At 53.6% G+C, this 17,790-nt stretch overlaps 1 protein-coding gene across 3 annotated transcripts in view; it reads right to left on the bottom strand.

Annotated features, from left to right (window-relative positions):
- GTF3C1 (general transcription factor IIIC subunit 1) overlaps window positions 1-17,790 on the bottom strand; it is a 78,473-nt gene that overhangs the window by 21,644 nt on the left and 39,039 nt on the right. For 2 of the 3 annotated variants that reach the window (XM_044935735.2, XM_044935736.2), the window contains exons 11-22: window positions 16,208-16,344; window positions 14,986-15,139; window positions 12,337-12,440; window positions 11,073-11,257; window positions 9,058-9,288; window positions 8,670-8,815; window positions 7,181-7,278; window positions 6,598-6,694; window positions 6,312-6,489; window positions 2,864-3,005; window positions 2,340-2,475; window positions 1,224-1,623 (exon numbers count right to left, since the gene is read on the bottom strand). In XM_044935735.2, the coding sequence (XP_044791670.2) occupies window positions 1,224-1,623; window positions 2,340-2,475; window positions 2,864-3,005; window positions 6,312-6,489; window positions 6,598-6,694; window positions 7,181-7,278; window positions 8,670-8,815; window positions 9,058-9,288; window positions 11,073-11,257; window positions 12,337-12,440; window positions 14,986-15,139; window positions 16,208-16,344 (2,008 nt within the window). The remainder of the gene's footprint in view (window positions 1-1,223; window positions 1,624-2,339; window positions 2,476-2,863; window positions 3,006-6,311; window positions 6,490-6,597; window positions 6,695-7,180; window positions 7,279-8,669; window positions 8,816-9,057; window positions 9,289-11,072; window positions 11,258-12,336; window positions 12,441-14,985; window positions 15,140-16,207; window positions 16,345-17,790) is intronic. The other variant, XM_006070563.4, reaches the window with a different exon arrangement.

The following is a 17,790-nucleotide window of genomic DNA, read 5'->3' as shown; positions in this document are numbered from 1 at the left end:
TATCAAGCACAAACATTATGGAATATTTGCTGGGTGCCAAACACTGGCTTAAGCTTTTTACATATATTCACTTACAACTAAAATACTACTCGGCAACCATGCTAGAAGAAGGATACAACTATTATCCCTATTTGGCAGGTGAGGAATCTGAAATGCACAGAGACCCAGCACCTTGCCTGAAGTCAAAAATCCTAGGAAGCAGCAGTTAGGATGGGAACCCTGAGCTCTAAAACCACTGGGTTTCCCCAGACTCCACCCTCCGCTCCCCTCCCTGCTGGGAAACACTGGCAGGAGTTCTGAAGGCAGATGCCATATGCTACCGCCAATTCTAAAAGCCTGTTTGCTTAGTGAGCATATTTCAAATGAGAGCAGGAGAAAAGTGGGCAAGATCATTTGCATTCAAAGCAACACCACCATCGGATTTTGCTTTGCAGTGAATTCAGGTCTTTTCGAGCCAATCTGATCTTACACGTATCTGGACAGGCTAAACGGAGGGGGCCGTTTCAGCTGATGCGAGGCTATTTGTTATGAGCACCAGCTGAGTAAATCACTAAAAATGGGTTCCTGTTAAAGCATTCTGCTCTCAGCTGAAACAGCTAAAGCTATCAGATCGTTGTTAAAACGCATGGTCCACTGAAATGACATAAAAGTGGCTGAAAACCAGGACACTGGTCTCCTTGCTGCCCTCCTTCACGGTAAATGATGCCCGAATGAAGAACTCAAAACGGGAATCGAACAGGCGCCGTGCACAAGGGGTTCACAAGATCCAGAGAGATCCCGCAGGCTTAAATGACTCCCGCGCTCCCTCTGATTTAAAAACACAACTTGAAACTTTGCCCTGAGCACAAATGCTGATGTTAAAAGGTGAACCAAGAGAATAATAGGATTTGAACCAGCTGTGATGAGGACTTGGCTAAGGATTTTTGCAAAGGTTTTTTTTTTTCCCAGTTGAGATGAAATTATAAAAACGTGAACAGAGGAAGTCACTAACTGAAATGGCTCTATATACTACCGTGACTGAGAAAGCAGGGGGGGATGTATAGAAAGTTCAAGGCCCTCTTGGCCAACAGGCTGGGCTTGGAAAACAAAACACAACCACACAGTTAGCGCTGCAAGCGGAGGGAGTGAACCGGAGTCTGAGGGCAGCACTCAGGCTGGGCTACAGGGAGGCTGCTGCCCGTCCCCGGCTGGACTGGGCAAAGGCGAGCCTCACAAACACAAACCTTTCTTCTTCCTCTTGATCTTCTTCCCTGGGTCCTTCTTCAGCCGTTTGCGCTTCTGGCTTTTCCCACCCTTCACTTTCTGGTTCCGCTCCAGCGTGGGCTCTCGCTCCACCTCGACGTGCTCGTCTCTGTCGGCACACAGCCCCGATCCGGCTCGAGCATCTCCCCAGACCGTCAGCCTGCCATTGCCTGGAAACAAGCAAAGGAGCCCGGCATTGCAGAAAGCCCCCGCAAAGGCTGGAACACGGCGCGGTGCAGGGGTCCCACTGGCCCAAGCCGGCCCCGTGTCCGTCTCTGCTGAGCTCCCGGCCCACGTACCTCCGGCCCCAAGAGGCATCGGGCGCTTGGATAGAAACGTCTGCAGCCTCATCGTGAGCCCGTTCTCCGACGTGGTGGTCTCCTGAAAGACAAGGATGGCACTGAAGTGTGAGCTTCACTGGGCCCCCAGGAACCCAGCGCAGCCGCAGCGCTGAGTGTTGAGTCCCTGATGACGAGGCGGCGCAGGGTCCGCCACCTTCCTGTGGCACGCACACCCCGTCTCGTGGGACCGCTTAGACTTTCCTTTCTTTCTTTTTAAAAGGAATACTTGTACTCATCGAAGAATAAATTAGCATCCATGGGGGGAAAGAAAAAAGAAAGTCAGGTAGATATTTACAAAGTCCCGCTGTACCTTCAGTACTTACGGATGCAATTACTCGTGTCTATGGTCAATTTTGGTTTAGCCAATTCAAAAACTGTGAGCTGGGACTTTCCTGGTGGTTTAGTGGCTAACAACCCACCAGCCAGTGCAGGGGACACGGGTTCGATGGTCTGGAAGATCCCACATGCCGTGGGTCAACTAAGCCTGTGTGCCCCAACAACAGAAGCCCGAGCACCCTGGAGCCGGTGCTCCACAATGGAAAGAAGCCACCGTAATGAGAAGCCTGAGCACTGCAATGAAGACCAGCCCCCTCTCGCCATAACCAGAGAAAGCCTGCACACAGCAACCAAGACCCAGGGCAGCCAAAAACAGAAACAGAGTAAGTAAATCTTAAAATCTGTGAGCCAGGGAAGGGAGCGGCAGATGGGTATCGATGGCCGGGGACAGGGTGTGATGGTCCCAGGACGGACACCCACCTTTTTGGCCTTGTCCATGATGTAGCTGGTCCAGATCCAATTGCGCTTCAGGTGTGCGTAGAAGCTGGAGTCGAGCCCTGCAGCTCCCAGGCCGTCTCCGGGGATGATGCCTTCATCCACGACCTCGCGGCTGCCCCTGGGAGTCGGGAAATAAACAGACACCAAGCCTCCTTGGGAACTGGGAAGAGAGCCCGTGGAGTGGGTGGGGGCATGTACTGCAAATGGTACCTTCCCACAAAGACACCACAAAGACAGGTAGCAGTAAAGAATTTGTCAAAAATCCAGATTTTTATGTAAAAATCCCGGTTTTTGAACTTCGGCAACTGGTTCTTTTTAGTTTTTGACAATGGGGAGGCTAGCTGCCTCATGGCTGGGGCCAGAGTGAGCCACGGCCACCAACTCGCAGCACCACAGCAGGGACTCAGGCCTCCAGGCCCGACAGGGAGCCTGACTGCGGGGCGGCGGCCCACAGCCTGCAGGACGAGACTCCCTCGGCTCTGCACTCGGGGACGGGCGGGACGCACATGGTGTACTCCATCATGGCACACTTGCGCTCCAGCGTGTACTTGTCCATGGCGTTCTCCTGCTCCTTCTGCATTCTGCCCTCCTCATCGCTGCCCTGGTCGGGGCCGCTGCTCTTCCGGGCGCGCGGGCAGCGCACTACGCCTAGGAAAGAGACACGAGCCCCGCTGATGATACCTTTCTGCCAATGTCTGCTGCTGGGTGGCAAGAGGAGTGAATTCCCTTTCTGGGACTAGGATCCCCACCAGGGGAGAGGGGCTGAAACCGGTGGACCTCTTTGCACAAAACATCTTACATCATCATGTCGAGGGGGAGCAGGAGGAAGAGTTAAGGCTGGTGGGTGAACCTGAGAAGAGACTGCACAGCCTGGATTCTATACAGGCGGGAAGGCGAGCAGGCGACCAGAGAAAGCCCAGGCCTTCTTTCTTCCTGGTGGAGGCCGCAGGGAGCCACATGCCACAGGCCCGGGCTTACCTAGGGGCTCAGTGGTAAAGAACCCGCCTGTCGATGCAGGAAACACAAGCTCCATCCCTGGGTTGGGAAGATACCCTGGAGGAGGAAATGGTAACCCACTCCAGTCAAGTATCCTTGGCCTGAAGAATCCCATGGACAGAGGAGCCTGGCGGGCTACAGTCCCTGGGGTCGCAAAGTGTGGGACACGACTGAGCGACTGAACAACAACAGACACGACCACACAGCTCTGGGGTATGGTCGCTGTCTCTTCACCAGGATCCCTGAGTGCCCTCTGCAGAGACGCATATGCTGAGAGGAGAAATTAAGCAAACTGCACTTCTTGCAAAGAAATGTGAAACATGATTAAAACCTTTGCTTGAGGGGCTTCCCTGGTGGTCCAGTGGTTAAGAATCTGCCTGCCAATGCAGGGGACCTGGGTTTGATCCCTGGTCCAGGAAGATCCCACGTGCCACGGGACAACTAAGCCTGCGTGTCACAACTGCTGAGCCTGCGCTCTAGAGCCCGTGCTCCGCAATAAGAGAAGCCACTGCAATGAGAAGTCCACTCTCCGCAATTAGAGAAAGCCCGTGCATAGCAATGAAGATCCAGCACAGTCATAAATAACCAATTAATTAAAAGAATTGCTTGAGTCAGGCCAGGGAAGGTTATGATAATCTGCAGACTATCAAAGAGCCTCCTGCAACATGGTCAGCTGGAGACTTCAGCCTGGCTGGTGGCGAGGGGCAACAGGCAGAGCCCGTGCCATGTACCTCTCAGCCAGAGCGTCACATGAAACGTCTGGTTCAAGCTTCCCCTCAGCTCCACGAGGTGGCGGCGGTGTTCCCGGATTAGAAATGAAGAAACTGAGGCTCAGGAGGCTCCAAAGAGCTCACCCAGGGTTGTGTATCTGAATGGACTGTGAACCTAAGAGGACCTCAGGCGATGCCTCGCCTGCACCGCCAAGCTGCCTGTTGGGGACGCAGCCTTAGGCCACGTCCAGGACTGCTGAGCCCAAGTCCCTGGACGGCGCCCAATAACCCACATTTCAGCACGCTTCCCCAGAGCTGCCGGTGCACTCACGCTCTGTGAGCCCCACCCTGGAGGATGCCCACATCTTATTATATGATGCTTCCCCTCGGTCTGTGGAGCAGAACCCCCTCGGCCCCTGCAGATGTTTGCTGTTTGAAGGGACAGTCAATGTCTGATTATCAAACTCAATAAGCCTCCCATATTTCGGCTCAAGAACACAAAAAGGGATGGAAATTCACCCGTTGTCAAGCCTGAAAGACTCTGGTGCAAATAACATACTGGTTCGCAAATTTTTATCTAGTATAAAATGCAGGGGAATTAGGGCACTTTAAAATCTGCAATGCTAAAAGCCTCGCTCATTGCTGCTGCCAGGAGTCTACAAAACACACTGTTTCTAACATTTGTCTGGACCCATTAAATGATCTATACAAATGCTCGTTAGCCTCTTAGCATTAAACAGTTCTACCCAAATCACAGGCTTTCCTGGTGGCTCAGCAGAAAAGAATCCGCCTGCCAATGCAGGAGGCTCAAGTTCAATCCCTTAGTCAGGAAGATCCCCTGGAGAAGGAAATGGTAACCCACTCCAGTATTCTTGCCTGTCAAATCCCATGGACAGCAGAGCCAGGCGGGCTACAGTCCATGCGGTTGCAAAGAGTCTGACACGACTGAGCACACATCAACACAATACACATGTGGCTCCTGCTTTGCAAAAATCAAAGCATAACCTTGATCTTCAGGCGGTGTGACAGGAGGAAGACAGAAGTCCTCTCCCAGGTGCAAACGGAATGCAGCATCCTTCTCCTGGGAGAAGTGGCAAGACAGGACCCGAGGAAAACTGGCTTAGAGGAAAGAGCACCAGAATGGCGGTTCTATTGCCTTCTACAAACCCTTCATTCATTCTTATAAACATGTTCAGGATGTCGCCTGTGTATCAGGCACTTTGAGACATGCTGGGGATGAATGCCGAATCTCCTGTGCTCAAGGGATTCCCAGAATGACATCAGATGACAGCAAAGATGCTGGAAAGGCTTTCTCAGAGAGAGAATGCTTGAAGTAGGGGGCGGCTATCTGCAAGGTGAACATAGGTCAGGACATGCCAGACAGAGAAGACGACACAAGCCAACGCCTAACACAAAGCCCAAGTCACCCAAGCAATGGGCAGTCTGGTCAGTTCCTCCTCCAGACCTCCCCACCTGCCCTCTGTCCTTCACTGTCACCAGAGGACCCGAGTCACAGTCTCCAGCTGGCCTCCCTGCCCCTGCTCTGGTGCCTCTCAGTCTATGGTCCACATAGCAGCCAGGGCAGCTTTGAAAGACATGAGATCTTGACTTACAACCACCAATGGATTCTCGCTGCTCCGAGAATAAAGCCAAAGTCTCAGGCAAGTTTGGAAGTTTGCGAGTTCTCCTGCAAGTGTCCTACAAGGCCCCCGAGTCTGACTCCTGCTTGCTTCTCCATCCCAGTGGTCAGTCTCCCTCCACATACACTGGCCAATTCTGCTTCTTAGCTCTGGTCGTGCTGGCTTGGCCTCATCCTTTAGAACTCAGCTCAAACTCTCCTGCTCAGAAAGGCTGCTTCCTGACCAGCCTAGGAAAATACCCTCGATCCGACACCCGGTGCGTTTCCTCCCGAGCACTTAACGCACTCTGAATCTCTGTGCAGTGTGTCTTCCCCAAGACAGCACAAGTCCTGCTACTGTGTGATGTGCGTACGGGAAAGCACACACAAGGTGTTCAGTAAATACCTACTCAACGAGCCCAGTGAATGAAGACAGAAGTGGAGCTGTCCACTCAATGGGGTGGGGGCTGGGGGCCCTCCCAGGTAAGATCCACCACATTCCTTTCTAAGAGAGCTTCCAGGATACTCCAGGCCTCGGGGGACAGTCTGAAAACCAGCAGGCGGTTTCTCTCCAGCTCTAACCCCACAGAAAGGAGGGAACACAGGGAGTCCCGTAAAGACGGCTGGTACCTAGTGGGGTGTTGAGGCAGACGCACTGCAGATCGAACCAGTAGTTCTCCACGTCCTGCATTGAGTTCAGGACGTATGAACGCCTCTCGAAGGGCCGGCTGCTGCGGGCCACATTGTAATGGGGGTCACAGGTGGTGGTGTCCACGATGCCCACGTTCTTCTTCAAGTAGACGAAGACCTACGAGGAGACAGCGGATGGTGAGGGGGAAGCTCAACCTCCGAGTCAGGTTAGAGTCTGGAAATGCTCAGGACCAACCACTTTCGACTGGGTGTGAGGGCCGTTTACCTGATCTTTATCCTGGAACTTCTCTGTGGGGCCAAACTGGAGCAGCCCCATGAAGCAGAGCCTCTGAAGGTTCTCCACCACCGAGAAAATGAAACGTCTGCAGGCAGAGGGGGTGGCGGGCGCTCAGTCATCATCAGGGGGTCAGATGGGAGTGAGGGATGGGACTCGCTGCTTCTCCCCTCTTCTACCTGTGGGACCTCGAGGGCGGGCTTTGGGCCTGCACTGAGCTGAGACCTAGGACCCCCGGCCCATCACCACCCAGGGCAGTGGGGCACTGCTTCTACACGGGGGGCTTGAGATCAAACATAACAAAAGGAAAACCCACTTCATGACCTGCAGTCTTTATCAGCAGATTTAACTTTTAAAAGAACCTTGCAATCAAGGGCTAAAATGTCCCAGCCCACACTGCAATTGCCTCTGTGCTTTACGTAGGCAACAGAGTGGCTGAATTAATGACCTGGGGTCTCTACAACCTGGGAAAAGCAGAAACCTTCCCTTTTCTGGGTCAACCGTTACTCAGAAGCCTAATTCAGAGGGGCCTGCCGGGAGCCTCAGCTGCCCCGAGTGACCGCAGGGACCTCACCTCTTGTACAGAAGCTGCTGCCGGATGGACCTGGGGAGAAAGCGGATCAGCGTGTGCTTCTTCAGGGGGTCATTCAGAAACTCCTCGAGGTGGTCCACCTAAGAGGGGTTTTCAGAGCTCAGCTCACCCTGGAGGCCAGGGCGAGTTCCAAGAGCCATGAAAAAACACTCAGCACTACGTTCTGGGCTGAGGCCTCACTGAGCCGGGTCATCTGCCCCGTGGGTACCCGGGCCCTCCTACTCACCCCCCGCCACCTCCCACATCGCTCTCTCAGCCCTGACACCCCTCCCCTCCCACCCTTCTGCCACCCTTCTTGGGACCGAACATGTGGCCTCACTCACTGCTGGTGGGCATACAAAGTGCTAAAACATTCTGGGGGAGCACTGGGAGAGGAATATATTTATTTATATTTAAAAGAAAGAAAGATGGGACTTCCCTGGTGGTCTAGTAGTTAAGACTCAGTGCTCCCAATGCAGGGGGCCCAGGTTCGATTCCTGGTCAGGAAACTAGATCCCACGCGTCACAACTAAGACCCTGAGCAGCCAAATAATTTTTTTTTTTTAAAGATAAAGGATGCTTATTGCCTTTAAAGCCATTGATTCTGCTTCTATCCTTACCCTTAGAGAAAATATTTTAGGAGCTACCCACAAATACAGCTACTAAAAGGTATTCATCATCATGTCATTTACAACACCAAGAAACTGGAACTTAAACACCCCAAAATACAGTACTGGTTAAATAAATTGGGGTATGTGCATAAAAGGAATACTATGGAGGGAGGTGGGAGGGGGGTTTGGGACAGGAGGACATATGTATACCCATGGCTGATTCATGTCAATGTATGGCAAAAACCAGTACAATACTGTAAAGTAATTAGCCTTCAATTAAAATAAATTAATTTTTTTTAAAATTATTTTTTAAAAATTTTAAAAATTATTTAAAAAATTATGAATTTACTTAGTATCAAGTTAAAACAATGGTGTGGAAAACACAATACATTGTTCAGTGGTAAGAACAGATGATAAAAGAATAAACACAGTATGATCTCAACTCAGTATTTTTTTAAAAAAGGAAGCTCTCATATATACACACATTCATGTTCATACAAACACGGCATAGGAAAAAAGACTAGATGAAAACACAGGTAACACGAGCAGCGACATCTCTGAGTGATACAGTTATGGCATTTCTATGGTAATTTCCGTTCTCTCCTTTTTTCTGTATTTACTGAATTTGTAAAAACATTTTATTGCTCCACCGTAACTGTCTATTGACTGATCTAGAAGGAACAAGTCTTTGAAATATTTCCCTTGACCCACCGTCCATCCAACCCCCACAACCTACTCTGCCTGCCTGCCTGCCTATTTAATCCATCTGTCTGTCTATCTGGCCAGCCACCCGTCACCCAGCCAGCTACAGCTGAGCGCAGGTCCCCGGTGTGGATGGAGCCACGACACCAGCCCCTGCAGTGGCCTGGGAGTCGCCGTACCTTGTAGCTGACTTGCACGACCTGGGTGAAGATGGACAGGGGCAGGCACAGAAGCAGGTCGCTGACCAGGGCCCAGCCGAAGCCGAAGTCCTTGTGGACCGGGATGGGGGGGACGTAGCGCTTCCACGAGGCTTCGTCCACGAACACTAGGAGAAGACAGGGGTCACTCCCAGACTCCCGGTCTCAGTGCTGCTCTCTCCTCCCTGTTCCTGCTTCCCTCTCAGCACAAACTTGGGCAAAACCCTCCCCGTCAGGCAGGAGGCCCAGAGGCTCAGGAAGGTTGGGTGATGTCTATATAGTGATCGGGGCAGTTCAGATCATAAGGACGAGGCACCGCCGTGGCTTCCCGCTGGACCCTGCTGTGGCGTCCCGGCCCAGGGCATCTCACCGGTCTCCGTGGCGAGTTCCACTTCGCCCTCCCAGGTGTCCTTGGGTGCGGCATCAGAGGAGGCCTCCAGGTCGCTCCTAGAGGAGGACGGGACTCCTGCCTTCCTTTCCGAGAAGCTCAGCTCCTCCACCGTGGTAGGGTGCCCGTAGATCAGGTACCACAGAAACATGTGGATCACCCGCAGGCGAGGCATTTTGGGCAGAAACCCTAGAGAGCGCCCCAGTCCAGGAACTGGGGTGAGAAGGAAGGAGGGTGGTGCGTGAAAACCCCAGGCTCCATTCGGTTCACTTCATTCAAAAATGACTGAGCGCCACTGGGTCCCAGGGGCCAGGGAGACAACAAATGCTTCCATCCTCGTGGGACTTACTTTCTAGACGACAGACAACAACACACTACCTAAGACAGTACACTGGATGGAAACAGCTGATGCAGATGATAAAGCAAGGAAGGGAGAGCAGGGCAATACTTCTGCAGAGGCCTGGAAGGTCCCCCGGGGAGAGACCTTAGGGGGCGGCCTGGAGCTGGTGGAGTGGGCCATGCAGACACACACACCCCAGGGCGAATGCAATGCGCCTAGCTTTCCTTCCTGGTGGCTCTGCTGGTAAAGAACCCACTTGCCAATGCTGGATGCTCAAGAGACGTGGGTTTGATCCCTGGGTCAAATCCCCTGGAGGAGGAAATGGCAACCCACTCCAGTATTCTTGTCTGGGAAATCCCATGGACAGAGGAGCCTGGCGGGCTACAGTCCATGGCTTCATAGAGTCGGACACGACTGAGCGCACACCCACACGCAGCATACTGGGAAGGGCCAGGAGGCCTGAGGGACAGGGCAGGGCAAGGAAGCAGGGGAGTGGGAGGTGAACCACAGGGAGTAGGGAAGGGGTCCTCCAGGACAGGCCCAAGGCTCACGGGGACTGCAAACACTCCAAAATCAGGTTCTTCTAAAGAGCTTATTTCTTTGACACCAAGTGCTCCCTGACTTGCCCCAGAGAGAAGAGACAGGTGAGAGACAAGGAAGATGTGGCAGGGAGGACAAGGGGCCCAAGGGCCCCTCCTCCGGCGCCAGGCCTAGACCGTTTGAGGAGCCCTTGGCTGCCTCTTGCCCCCCCTCCGGCACGTGCGCTGCTCGGGTGCACGTCCTCATGTGAGTTCCCCTCCCCCATTTGCACTTTCTAACTGTGAAGCCTCAAGAGGAAAGGCCGAGCCCCCATGTCTGGAGAACTCAGCAAGTGAGGTCCCTCCTGCCCGGCATCCCCGGCCACTGGGGCCCCGCCAGGACGTCTCCGCCTGAGGTCTGTGCCCTGTTGCTGCTGCCCCCTCCACCAACATGCACGCTGTGACCAGCGACTGCAACTGAAGCTCTGACTACGAAGGCCTGGCTGTGTGCACGGCCCAGCAAAGCTGACGTCAGAGCAGCTTGGTGCAGGGGTGAGGGGAGTCGCTGTTGTTCGGTCGCTCGGACGTGTCCCACTCTTTGCAACCCCATGGACTGGAGCCCACCAGGCTTCCCTGCCCTTCACCATCTCCCGGAGTTTGCTCAGACTCCTGTCCACTGAGTTGGTGACGACATCCAACCATATATCCTTGCTGACGGGAGGCAGCCCTGTCGGAGACCTGCATCCTGGAAAACTGGATGAACGCTCATACTCATCAGTGGCTGTAACTCCCAGAGGCTGCGGGGTCGGGAGAGGCAGAGATTTTCAGTGGTTTACTGAATGATCCGGCTCAAGGATACTCAGCAGAAGGAGCTTTGTGTGTGTGTGTGTATGTGTTAGTCACTAAGTCGTGTCCAACTCTCTTATGACCCCGTGGACTGTAGCCTGGCAGGCTCCTTTGTCCAGGGGATTCTCTAGGCAAGAACACTGGAGCGGACAGCCATTCGCTTCCCTGGGCGTTCTTTCTGATCCAGGAATTGAACCTAACGTCGCCCGCATTGCACCTCATTCATCGTCTGAGCCACCAGGGAAGCCCCATCGAATGAAACTACTGGACCCTGACAAGGAGCGGCCTTTTACCTACGACAGGGTGGTAGTTTTTCAGCTGGGTTACGCCCATTTTCTCATGGGTCTTTTTCACCCGTCCACCTTCTGGTTTTGAGGAGGCACTTGGCTGAGCGTCTCCTGATCCACTCGGGCCCTCTTCTCCTTGACTTTCCTCTTCGGCTTCCTCTTGAGGCACTGGAGGCTGGGGCGCTTTCATCCTGAAGGTCACAGGTAAGATGCAAAGACAGTATGTGAGAAAACCAAGGGCTGAGAAATGACAGGGTCTGTCCTCAAGAATTTGGCCCCGCGGAGTCAAATCAACCGCCCACAGGGGCCAGACAGGTGATTGTAAATGGACAAATTGTGTCAGGGCACTGGACACGTGGGGGTGACCTGCAGTGTAAACCTCCACCTCCGGGGCAGCTGCTACCTTGCGAGCAAGGCGGCCTACTGTGCGGGTCCTCTGACACTTTCATCCATGCCAGAAAACAGGAATGGGACGCGAAATTAACCAGCAACTGATTCACAGCACCTATGGCTGAGGCACGGCTGGCCTCACAAGCCAGCGTCTGCGAGTCACATCCAGCCCTGTGCCTGGCCGGGCCCCACCTCTACTTTAAACTCGAGAACATTCTCCCACCAAGCTTTCTCTCAGTCCATTAGGTGGCTTAAGAACAGAAAGACAAGACCTCAGAGAGGCAACTGGAATCCTTCTGAGCTAGGATGAAACTAGGCAAGTGTCACATGTCACAGGGCCTATGATTTGAAGCACTCTGTCCACACTCTATTAAAAAAGAATGAAGGATGTTAGGACTTTTTTTTTTGTCTTAAAGAATCCAGGGACTTCCCTGGTGGTTCAGAGGTTAAGAATCTGCCTGCCGGTGCAGAGGACACAGGTCTGATCCCCGGTCTGGGAACTAAGATCCCACACGCCTCAGGGCAACAAAGCCCCAGAGCCGGTGCTCTGCAACAAGAGAAGCCACCGCAACGAGAAGTCCACACACAGCAACTGGTCCACGCACGGCAACCAGAAAGGAGCCCCTGCCTGCTGCAACTGGGGAAAGCCTACGTGTCACAATGAAGACCCAGCGCAGCCAAAAATAAACAAACGATAATGAAAAAAGAATTCCGAAATGGATCCTTTTTGAGAGCAAGGGATCATGAATCATAAACTCCAGACCAGTGAATTCACTGATCGCACACAAGCATGAATAAAGGGCTTTTGTGGAAATGGCGTCAGGTTGGAACACTGGCCGGGGCAGCCTTACTGTGAACTTCCGCGGGAGCGGCCACTTGCCTGTTGGCTGTGCTTGAATTGGACATCCGGAAGCGAACCTGCTCGATGGCACTTCTCACGAGAGGGTCATTCTGGTCCATGGACGGGTGCACCACCAGGTCGACCTGCAGAGAGGGATGCAGGGGGCTCCTGAAGAAGAAGGGAGGAGCCAGGGTAGCTCCTCCACCTCGGCTCCCTGCAGGATCCCTGGTCATACCTGCTGCCATTAACATTTCCAAGCGGCACTGATGGAACCAAGTGAGATGCTGATCAGTTTACCCTTACAGTTTCTGGCACCCAAATCCCTCAAGCACCCAGCCACAAAGCTCTGCCGCTGCTAACGTGCTGCTCTGACAGCTGAGGAATTCCGGCCTGGAAACAGAGCAGTCTGCCCTGCGGCCCCCCAGCTGGGCTGTCATGGCCCACTGGTCCCTGCCGCTACCTGGGGGGCGGCTCCTGACTCCCCGCTCCTGCGAGCGGAGCATCTCCCACAGGTGCCCGGGAATCCCAAGGGCTTCCATCTGGAAGAGGAAGGCAGCTTCCATTAGTCTCCCCTCGCTGGGCGCGATTGGGGACTCCTGCCAGCTGTGCCTCTGCACACACGGGCAGAGGATTCAGGGCTGCCTGTGTTGGTCTCATGTTTCCAAGATACTGAGGTTCAACAGGAAGGTGGTGATCATTTCTCGAGCCCTAACTAGGCTGATGGATGGAAATGACTTGGTGGGGCTGAGCAGCAGAGTTGGGGTGTGACAGCCGTACAGGAGGTGGCAGGCATGGTGACCTGGACCCGGGAGAGTCGGCTTCCTCTGACAGAAGATGGCAAGGAAAGATCTGCTAAACAGGGAACTGTGGCCAGCAGGCTTCCTGCCCAAAATGGCCTGAGAGAGGGTGGGTCACAGGGAACCAGTGGCCACATCTGGGCTGCTGCTGCTGCTGCTAAGTCACTTCAGTCGTGTCCGACTCTGTGTGACCCCATAGACGGGAGTCCAAAAAGCCACACTTGGCTCCATCTTTTCTGTTCCTCACTTGGAAAAGGGGACCCCTGCACTGCCCTGCCAGCTCTTTTTTGTGGTTTTGTGAGGTTCAGGTGAGATTAAAAAAAGTTAAGCAACACCTCAAGAGAATCTGAAAGCCTGGGGTCAACACACAGCACTCCTGGTTCCCCACTCGTCACAGCCAAATGGCCCAGCCAACCTCCCAAAGGCCCCTGATGGACAGAGGAGACGCAGGAGTGGTGGCAAAAAAGAGCGCCAGGCACAGTGACCCCAGCCAGCGAGGCTCCAGCAGAGTGGAGGGCCGCCTGCCAGCAGCCCACGCTCTGGGTGCCAAAGTGCCACCGAGAAACTCAAGCTTATTCTAGAGGCAGATGTACAATAATACGGTGGCCCTTTCCAGCTGGCAAACAGGCTACTACGTTGGTACCCTGTGGCACGAGGCCCCCAGTACTGGGCACAGATCATCAGCGTTTACCCGGGACATGCACTCCCCATCCCCAGCTCCTTGCCCATTCCCTTGGGTACCACCTGGTGGATATGGCACCAAATGGGTGCATGGGACATGGTGGATACCTATATATCTCTATAAACACAGACTCTCTCGACTCCTGGACAGGGTAGATATCCCTGCCTCCAGCGACTGCCCTGGGAAGGCTGCACATTCCAAATACCTGCTCCAGGAAGATCAACAGAAACCAGAGGTGGTGCTCCTGACCGGCTGGGCGACTGTCCCCTAGTGAGAGAGGTCACAGCCCAGGACTTCCGGCCATGCTCAGGGGGACAAGAGCCAGGCTGGCTGGGGATGGGCACGGGGCAAGGTCAAGAGGGCTCAGAGCAGGTACAAAAACTGATGAGAGCTGCCAACCTGGAATGGTAGAGACGGAGTTTCCAAAGCTACTTTTTGGGATTGCTGTTTCTCAAATTTTTAAAGTCTCAAAAAATAAGATAAGTAAAAGAGACCCTAAATGACCTTGCCAGCTTAGTCAGAAAACAAAACATCAAAGTGGAGCTTTCTTAAGGCAAGAGATTTAAAACGTCGTCAGAAAAAAGGTCAGGGAATTGCAAATGCCCATCCCTGGAGCACCATTCTCTTTGGTCCCCATGCCTAGCTGGGTGTCTCAAATGACTCTGACCCTGAAAAATTTATGCCTTCGAATATGTGCAAAGCCGCTGAGCTACAGCTGCTTTGGGTAGGGCTCCAAGCTTTAAATCTTACAGAAATAGATCGATTGGGACAGAAGAGATCTATTGTCCTCACTGGACACCCCGGCAGGGCATGCTCACTGACTCGCTGCCGCCGTCTCCTCTGGGATGTTTTGCACATTTCTGTGGATCATGTGCTTGCTGCTTCGCCTGAATTTTCCACCTTCTTATTGTTGCCTAATTTCTCCCAGTGCTACTCAGCTGATCTTGGATATGCCTCCCTTTCTCCTCCCCTTCGAGGCCGGCTGTGGGGCTGGGCCCCTGCCTTGGGCTTACACAGGCTGCGTCAGGCAAGTTATTCCTCTTTTCTGTCTCTAGCTTCCACAGGAAGTTGGGGTAAATCCCCTGCTGCCCCAGTGAGGAGGCCTGATGGGAAATTCCGTCACTGGCAACAAAGGAACAACCCGGGCACCAACAAGGATGTGAGAAGCTGGTAAGAAAACGCCCAGCTTGCACGGTGGCCACGCGATACCTTCTTCTTGATGCCGTCCTGAATGACCGTCGTCCGGTACAACCTCAGCAGACCTTCCTCGGACAGGTTCTGCACCAGGCGGATGATGGATTTCTTACAGCACTTGGTGGACACGCCTTCTTGCTTCTCTTGATCCATGATCATCTTTTGAATTCTGCGACAACACAAAAGCAGCCGTTTAATAGTCACAGTCTCAACGTGGAAGGACAGTCTCAACCCCAGCAACTGACGCCTGCCTGGTGGGATCCAGCCTAAAGTGGGGGAGAATTACAGGCTGTTTTGCTGCTGCAAGGATGGCTTCTTAAGATGGCGAAGATCATCTCTCTCTGAGATAAACGGGTTAGCTAAGGACAGGCCACTGTTCACAGCAGCTTCGTGTTCTGAAGCTCTCAGCAGGGCCTGAAGAGATGATATGCTTTGTGACAACGACGGCCGAGTCTCCGTGTTCATCCAACAACCGGCCGGTTTCTCACCATCGACACCCTCAGCTCTGGAGCTCTTTTGATTCTTCTCCTCCTACATCTCTCGAGCTCTTACAGAGCCACTATGGCGATGTTTCTAGATCACCAGTCACAGAATGGCAGGGTCAGACGGGGCCTCAGGAACAACCAGCTCCATGCCTCTGCACCCAGGAGAGGAGACAGCCAGCGGTATCCGCAGGTGGTCGCCCCTCCCCTAGTGAGGGGACTCCAGTCCTTGCCTCAAGGGTAAGGCTCCTTCCAATCAGGAGGCTCTGATCTTGACTGCCCAGAAGCCCAAGTACGCTACCAGGACGGGGTGGTGACAGGGGGTCAGAAGCACCAGAGGGCAGAGCCTCCACGGAACCCGGCATGGAAGCGCCACGTGTCCCTTCTGCTTGTGCTTTCATACGACATTTTCTGAACAAAAGGCTCCGTGGAGGCGGATGCTATTACCTGCCTACGCTTCCTCTCACCCTGTCCCGAGCACAAATGCCTAAGGAAGCAGCAGGGCAAACGCGCTTCCCGTGGCCTCCGTTTCCTGCTCCACTGTGCTTTCCCTGTCAAGTGTATGGGCAGATATTCTTCAGTGTCTAACTTTTCAAATCACACAAGCCGATTCTAATCCTTCCTACCACAAAGGGCTCCTGTGAGAATTGATACAGAAGAGAGATGCAAATGCCTCCAGGTCCTTTCTGAGGATGGTGATGACTCCCACGGGCGTTATTAATGTAAGACAGATAGACAGACAGACTACTGCTTACGTGAATAAGCTCTCAATTAAGCGGAGGTTGGTGACGGCCTCTATGATCAGATTCCTGCGCTTCAGCAGTCGGTATGTCTCGTGGGGCTTGTCTTGGCCTGGGCCATGCTTCCCTGTCTTCTGGGAACCGCCGCTCTCCTAGAACAGAGACCGAAAGAGAATTAAAAACAATGGACTCAGCAAGGCTTGGGGGCCAGACACCATGCCTGCTGGTATGCTTTCCCTCTTTACGGTAATCTACACTACGTTTCAAGAAAAGAAGTCAAGAGGATCACAGCTCCCACAGGATCCCACGACCCCACTACCTCAATGCTTTGAAACAGCACAGACATGCCAGAGATTTATGAAGGTCAGCTGGCTTCAGAACAGAAACCAGACACGTCTACTCCAGCCCTTCCTGGAGTAGAGGATTGCCTTCACTCAGTTCTGACTTGCTTCTTCCACAGTGGAAGGAAGGAAACGGAGAGACTGAACGCGGACTCCCTACGGTCACTCTGTGGGGCTTTCTTCATTCAAGCCTTATTATTCAGGTTCCCATTTTACGGAAGAGGAATCCAGGGCTTCCAGAGATGAAACGACCGGACGGGGTCCAAGGGCATGGATGCATACCAGGATGGGCTTCTGCGTTCACGTGGAGGAAGCCACGGGCAGCCTCTCCAGGGACATAAAGTAGACAGAGAGGCAGCCTCGGAGTGAGTCAGGATGAGCAGGAGAGAACGAGGCAGAGAGGAGGGCAGACAGGTGCCCTCCCCATCCTGCCACCACGCCCACACCTCTCTTCCTGCCTCCTTTCAGGAGCTTAAACCCTGACCTTGTTCCATCTGCCCTCAGATCACTTACTCCAAAGCCCAAATCTGCACCCTGCAGCAAAGGGAAATCCCAACCCCAACACATTCCTGGAAGATCCCTCGGCACAACTCAGGGCCTGTTCTGCTGGACGCGCTTCTTACTTGGAGCAGCGCTTCTAGGGGAACGAGAACACGAGGAGAAGACACTTGGGCAGGGGTCCCATCACCTCCCTGCTGCCACGGACGCTCTGGGAGGGGCTCATTGATTTCCTCAAGCAGGTGGGGCCTGAAGGGAGAGTGAGTCACAGATCCAAGAAGGGGCCCAAGAGTGGCAGAAAGACTGGTTCTCTCCTCTATTTCAGAGCAAACATTCTGGAGGAAAACCATGTTAAAGAAACCTGCCTGCTTTCCAAGGGGGCTGCCGGGGAGCAAAGCGAACACACGCTTTACCACGAGACCTCCAGACAGTGCGGTTCCTGCCCCTCTTCTCAGCAAGTAGACAAAAAAGAAGGACGAGGACTCTGGGGACAGACTTCTAAGAGGAAAACACAGAGCTGAGCGAGGACCTGCAGGGCCTGGAGGGAGCATGCTGCTAGGGGCACGAAGACCTGACGAGGAGGTGCAAAGAGCGGGGCGGGGTGAGGACAGCAGGGAAGACCCTCAGGAACCTGGTGGGCCCCACCTGCCGGCAGGCGCGGGCACTTCAGGTGGAGACGAGACCAATCAAGACTTAAAGAATAGTCACGGCATCTGATGATAGGACATGGCTAGAAGGTTCTAGAATGTTCCACAGAAA

The sequence above is a fragment of the Bubalus bubalis genome, chromosome 24 (assembly GCF_019923935.1).
Source record: "Bubalus bubalis isolate 160015118507 breed Murrah chromosome 24, NDDB_SH_1, whole genome shotgun sequence".
NCBI lineage: Eukaryota > Metazoa > Chordata > Mammalia > Artiodactyla > Bovidae > Bubalus > Bubalus bubalis.
This window is presented reverse-complemented; position numbering and strand designations above follow the sequence as displayed.